This window comes from Watersipora subatra, chromosome 8 (assembly GCF_963576615.1).
Source record: "Watersipora subatra chromosome 8, tzWatSuba1.1, whole genome shotgun sequence".
Taxonomy (NCBI): Eukaryota; Metazoa; Bryozoa; class Gymnolaemata; order Cheilostomatida; family Watersiporidae; genus Watersipora; species Watersipora subatra.
In genome coordinates this window covers 52,305,595-52,311,780 of record NC_088715.1, presented here as the reverse complement: position 1 = coordinate 52,311,780, position 6,186 = coordinate 52,305,595, and the positions used below count along the sequence as shown (strand labels likewise).

Here is a 6,186-nt window from a genome sequence, read left to right as displayed (position 1 = left end):
AACAGTATAATATATGGGATAAATATAGTAAAATAAATATTTTAATTAAACTTTCTTGTTTATTAGTCAAAACAAAATTAAAAAAATAGATTATAATACATATATAGATTATATATATATATATATATATATATATATATATATATATATATGTATATATATATATATATATATGTGTGCATGCGTGTGTGCGTGCGCGCGTGCGTGTGAGCATGCGTGCGTGTGTGTGTGTGTATAAAACTAACTTCTGAGCTAACTTTCACACCATTTCATGTGTAAATGCATGAGCTAACAAACAGACAGTCAAGTTATTGTTGATGAAAAGCTGTATAAGTTTGGTTACTATTGTTTTTTCTGCGCTAAAAGTTGGTCATGGCTGCTACAATCAAAATGCAGTCACATTTAACCATTCATAAATTGTTTTTTTATGACTTTTATTAGCAATTAAGATGATAATAAAAGTTAGCAATTCTTTTGTACTGCGCTCATTTAGTATAAATTACTCAGAACATGAAATATGTTTGTCAGTCAAATTTTTAGTGGGTTTTTGGACTTAGGACTGTGGAATTGATTTGTAAAGGATTAACAAATGTGTTAGGCAACTGCATGATAAACTTCAAATAGCTTAAAGAAAACAGTTGTTTAATTATCAGTCCAACTTAATTACGTTTATGCGAAACTCAAGTTTAAAAAAGGGCTAGATTTTTAATACTAGGCTAAGTACACTGATTCCACAATAGCTAAGGCCAAATGTTTTAGCAGACATCAATGGCCAGCCTATGAGCAGCACCATTAATTATTACGTCAAGATGTATGGTGCTTTTGATTGGACAGACTCTTATATATAAAGAAAGCTCCCCACTACATTATTCATTTATCAGTTATATACGGTTATCACTAAAACCTTGACTAAAACACAAACAGTTTACTATGAAGGCAGGACTCTCAATCGAATTATTGTTTGCGGCAGCTATGCTTCTTTTAGCAGCATTGACTATAGAAGGAGGTGAGTAATTTAACTTTTCTACAGCGTTGAACAATATTTTGTTACACCATACCTTGTGATACTATAGTTCTTTAGAAATTATATGTTCCTTATTTACAATATTGTAGCTCCGGCTGAAAACAGTGAAACATCCTTGGCAAGGTCAAAGAGGTTCTTTATTGACGCTGGAAGATGTTCATTTAAGGTGAGTTGACCACTGCATATCTGCATTTCTAATTTGTTCAGTGATATTATCAAAAAATTATGACACCAAATGAGGAAATCCATTAGTTGGGTTAAATTTCTAAATTTTTGTAACAAACAAAATGGAATAATATAAGCCTGTGTCAATTCATAGTCATAAATGAAATCATAATTTGTTTTAATAAAAATGTGTTAACAAACTGCAAGACTGTACTTAAAATTACTAATTACTAAGAACTTTTTCTCTTTCAGGTAAGCTAAAATTAGTGCGGTTATTTGAACCATAAGCAAATTTCCTTATTGTAGATACTTTGTATACACCCAAGTCAGTGTGACCAAGAGGGTGGAGAACTCTGTATGATTTGGTATTGTGGAAGTCATTGCGCTGTACCAGAAATAGATCCAGCTGATGTCCCTGTTCTTCAAGCTAGTGACTACCAGTGTCTCAACAGGAATAATCCTGAGTAAGTCTCAAATATACATAAGTTCTTATTTGAATTGTTGTTCTACCTGACAAAAATGATCAGTTTTTCTTAAGACAAAGAAAAAGAGCTTCCTGTTAGAAATCAACTTGCACTTCACATAATCTGTGAGAAATGGTCACATTAATAATAAAAGCCCATTCTCATGAGTTTAATGATTTCTAGATAGAAACTCAGTTTTACAATTGTTTTTTTATTTTCACAGTTGTCGAGATAGATTGAGAGAATTAAGGCAGCGAGAAAAAGAAGAAAGACAGAGAGCGAGACAGGAAAGAAGAAGAGCCAGACAAGAAAGAAGAGGATAATTCCTCCATTCCTTCAATACCTCCAGTATTCAACAGTATTTGATTCTCATGAACCTGTGGATAAGAGTTTCTGCTTTTTACTATTTAATTCTATTTAAGTCTTTTGACTAGTAAACAAGAAAACTGAATTAAATTAAATTATGTATTTTTCTATATGCATTACATAAATTATACTGTTAATTTAAACACAATGTATTTGACCTTTTCTACCATTATTATAGCTATTTCTTAATTAGCTTATTGTTCTACTACAATTTATTTTCTGGTTTTTGAAATTGTGTCCGCAATGTAAAGCATAGTTGTTTTGAAATCATTCATAACTGCTGGTTTTATTATCTTTGCCACTAATATGTTTTTAATTATGTGTCAAGGTGTACTTTTTTCAAGCTTCAGCAGATCATGGAGCTTCCAACTTCTGCAGCTGATCCGATAAAATATATTTTGCTGAAATTACTCCCAGTTTGACTGGTCAGTTATTGTTTTCAAAAGTTACTCAAGTGTTTTATTCGTTATATGATTAGCACTTCTCTCTGGCATAACATTCATTTAAAAAGTAAAAGAAACTACAAGTTACATTTTAATTTATTTTAAGAATTTTGTCAACCAGTTTTCTCCCTTACTCTTCAACCAGTTTTTACATAGTTTATATCCGCTTCCTCCGTTCTCTTCTTTCTTTAACATGCATTCAATCTGGGAGTTGTTTTCTCTTAGAAACTTTGAACATTTTATGGTTATCTTCTCTCAACGTACTTTCTTCTTGTTAGTTGCCCACTCAATGAAAATGTTAAATTTCCCATCCTTAGTTTTTAACCAAATAGCAGTAACAAAGAATTATTGAAAAATATTTATTTCGAACACTCACTTGTAGCAATTTACGGCATGCTACACTGTAGAAACTGCACAATCCTGTCGTCACAACATCTAGTATAGCTAAATAGATGTATTGCTGATCCAAGTGCATTTAGGGTGTTTATGACTGAATCATATATGTGAGAATAAGCTTGTGGAAACCAGGTTATTTTAAAAACGGTTAGTGAAAGGCACTTGAAGACAAATATTTTGCTTGTATGAGTACATTTAGAAACCAATTGCTACAAAGTCAAATTTCTATTTCTGTGTTAAAAATTTAGTGTTAAGGTTTTCATAATAGCATCCTGGTGCCTCAAATACTGCTATGGCATTTTCCAAGGTACTACGAAAAAGTGATACCATGCACAGATTTTGCCGAAGACTCTAAAAAGTATGAGTATATTTGTTAGTCTAATTTTCCAAGTGCCACATGAAATTTTTGTTAGCGCAATAGATGTTTTTGTTTCACAGGTATGTTAAAAAACTGCGAAATAAACTCTAAATGGTTTAAAAAAATATGTTGTTCGGTATTCAGTCAAACTTAATTATGCTTTTGCCAAAATCAAGTTTGAGAAAGACCTAAACTAGTGTTACTACTCAGGTATGTTTCCGCACCGAAATTGACTTACAGACTTTTTAACGAACTTCTGTATGATCTCTCTTTATATTAATATAGTTTGCTATTTTTCAATATTCAATGGTTAGATAATTCAATTGTGAATAGTTGAGATACATGTATGTATTTATTGAAAAATAATGAAGTTTTTGGTTGTTTTCTGATCACCATCTCACCCAGATAAAACCACCAGAACGCCATGGAAAACCCGTGGGGAATCCTTTTCGTGAATGCTATTTGATTGGCTTAGCTCAAATGCAAAACTGCACATCTTTTTACCTTCTTTCTTTTTCATTTCAGTAACAAATCAAATGAAAAGTCTAGGGTAAGACACATAGTAAAGTAAAAAAACCAGTCAGTGATGTGTAGACCTTTGATAAGAGGTTTGAGTAATAAATTAAGATAGACAAGTAGACATTAACCACAGGCAGATAACTGAAATGAAATATGGCAGGAGAGAGAGAGGGGGAAGAGGGTAAAGGGGGTTGGGTTGTTGGGGTGTTGGGGGGTACTACCACACGTGACCTACTGTTGATTGGTCATAACATACATGGTTTACGAGAAAATACCTCTGGACAGCCGCAAGAATAATATGATATGGTATTTTTTTATTCAATAATATTCCCTTATTTGACTTTCTACAACACTGATTTGATTCGAAACTTATCCATCTATCAAGTCTGTTAAAAAGTCTGTAAGCCATATTATATTGTCTGAGTACACACTACCTGATCTCATGATTGCGAAGGCCCAAATGCTCTAGCACATCTTTGCCAGCCTATGGGCAGCACCATAAGCTACCAAAGACAGTGTCAATATGTATGGCTGCCAAATATTATGTTAACATGTATGGTGCTTTTGATTGGATAGACTTTTTACATATAAAGATAGAGCTGGCAACATTAGTCATTCATCAGTTATATACTGGTATCAATAGAACCTTGACTAAAGCGCGAACAGTTTACTATGAAGGCAGAATTCTCAATTGAGTTCTTGTTAGCGGCAGCTATACTTTTATTGACAGCATCGACTATAGAAGGAGGTGAGTAATACAACTTTTCTACAGTGTTAAACAGTATTCTGTTACATCATACCTTGTGATACTATCGTTCTTTATAAATCATATGTTCCTTATTTCCAATATTGTAGCTCCGGCTGAAAACAGTGAAACATCCTTGGCAAGGTCAAAGAGGTTCTTTATTGAAACTGGACAGTGTCTATTTAAGGTGAGCTGCTAAACAACCATTGATTGCATTTTGAATTAGCTCAGTGATATTATTAAAAACGTTTGGTACCAAATTAAAAAAACCAATGAGTTAAATAAGCTCAACTGCTAACACATGGAACAAACAAAAAATGAAGCGTTTCAATTGGTGATTGTGAATGAAATCATGATTTTTTGTAATATTCTCAAAGTTGAGAATGTAAGCAACTTCAAGAATTTTTTGTTATTTTAAATTAGCTAAAAATGGTGCGACAGCTGAACTTAAAAACCTTTTCTCATTTTAGATACTCTGTATACACCCAAGCCAGTGTGACCAAGAAGCTGGAGAACTCTGTATGATTTGGTACTGTGGAAGTCATTGCGCTGTACCAGAAATAGATCCAGCTGATGTCCCTGTTCTTCAACCTAGTGACTACCAGTGTCTCAACAGGAATAACCCTGAGTAAGTCTCAAATACACATAATTTCTTGTTCGAATTGTTCTACCTGACAAAAATGATCAGTTTTCCATAAGTCAAAGAGAAAGAGCTTCCTGTTAGAAATCAACTTAAACTTTACGTAATCTGTCAGAAACTGTCAGTCTCATAAGGAAAGGTCATTATTATGAGTTTAAGAGTTCTAAAAAAGAAACTCAGTTTTACAATTGTTTTATATTTTCAGTTGTCGAGATAGATTAAGAGAATTAAGGCAGCGAGAAAAAGAAGAAAGACAGAGAGCAAGACAAGAAAGAAGAAGAGCGAGACAAGAAAGAAGAGGATAATTCAGCCATACCCTCAATACCTTCAATATTCAACAGTATTTGATTCTCATGAACTTGTAGATAAGAGCGTCTGCTTTTTACTATTTAATTGCTTTTTAACTTATTTCTAGTAGTGTACATAAAAGCTGACTTGGTTTATTTACCTTGCTGTATTTAAATCATACATTATAATGTACTATAATCTATTTTTTTAATTTTGTTTTGACTAATAAAGAAAGTTTAATTAAAAATATTTATTTTACTATATTTATAGCATATATCATGCTGTTAAGTAAACACATAGTACTCAACCTTTTTATGCATTAATAATGACTCTTTTTTAAGTAACTTATTGTTTTCTTAATTTTATTTTCCGGTTGTTGACAATCATTTGCCCGTAATGTAAAGCAGATTTGATTTGACAGCATTCATTCTTGCTGGCTCTACTAATCTTTGCCGCTAAGATGATTTTATTTATGTGTCAAGATGTACTTTTTTCAAAGCTTCATCAGATTGTGGAGCTTCCAACTTCTGCAGTTGATCAATAAATGTATTTGGATAAAATTACTACCAGTTGGGCTTCTGGTGATGTAAGCATTAATCTAGAAAACATTGGAAAGAAACTTCAAGTATCAATAAGTCAGATGGTAATTTCTTTCATGATTTCGGTCCACCGGTATTCAGTCTTACTCCTCAACTAATCTTTATATACATGTTTGTTTCCTCTGTTCTCTTCTCTCTCACAGGTACTTTATTTAGAAGTCATCTTCATTTACACAATT

At 32.4% G+C, this 6,186-nt stretch overlaps 2 protein-coding genes across 2 annotated transcripts; both read left to right on the top strand.

Moving 5' to 3' along the window:
* The first annotated feature begins 884 nt into the window (after nt 1-884).
* LOC137402169 (uncharacterized) lies at nt 885-2,429 on the top strand. The gene is made up of 4 exons (XM_068088649.1): nt 885-1,006; nt 1,114-1,190; nt 1,496-1,653; nt 1,877-2,429. The coding sequence occupies exons 1-4, from the start codon at nt 931-933 to the stop codon at nt 1,974-1,976; spliced, it is 411 nt and encodes a 136-aa protein (XP_067944750.1). The 5' UTR covers nt 885-930; the 3' UTR covers nt 1,977-2,429.
* Nucleotides 2,430-4,360: 1,931 nt separating this feature from the next.
* LOC137402168 (uncharacterized) lies at nt 4,361-5,522 on the top strand. Its single transcript, XM_068088648.1, has 4 exons — nt 4,361-4,483; nt 4,591-4,667; nt 4,951-5,108; nt 5,326-5,522. The coding sequence occupies exons 1-4, from the start codon at nt 4,408-4,410 to the stop codon at nt 5,423-5,425; spliced, it is 411 nt and encodes a 136-aa protein (XP_067944749.1). The 5' UTR covers nt 4,361-4,407; the 3' UTR covers nt 5,426-5,522.
* The last annotated feature ends 664 nt before the right edge of the window (nt 5,523-6,186 follow it).

What these genes read in the sequence shown, in the direction of transcription:
- LOC137402168 (XM_068088648.1), top strand. Translation starts at nt 4,408, where the DNA reads ATGAAGGCAGAATTCTCAATTGAGTTCTTGTTAGCGGCAGCTATACTT. An exon ending in AGCATCGACTATAGAAGGAG is followed by an intron (nt 4,484 to 4,590) that starts GTGAGTAATACA and finishes CCAATATTGTAG; the next exon opens with CTCCGGCTGAAAACAGTGAA. An exon ending in CTCAACAGGAATAACCCTGA is followed by an intron (nt 5,109 to 5,325) that starts GTAAGTCTCAAA and finishes TTATATTTTCAG; the next exon opens with TTGTCGAGATAGATTAAGAG.
- LOC137402169 (XM_068088649.1), top strand. Translation starts at nt 931, where the DNA reads ATGAAGGCAGGACTCTCAATCGAATTATTGTTTGCGGCAGCTATGCTT. An exon ending in AGCATTGACTATAGAAGGAG is followed by an intron (nt 1,007 to 1,113) that starts GTGAGTAATTTA and finishes ACAATATTGTAG; the next exon opens with CTCCGGCTGAAAACAGTGAA. An exon ending in CTGGAAGATGTTCATTTAAG is followed by an intron (nt 1,191 to 1,495) that starts GTGAGTTGACCA and finishes TCCTTATTGTAG; the next exon opens with ATACTTTGTATACACCCAAG.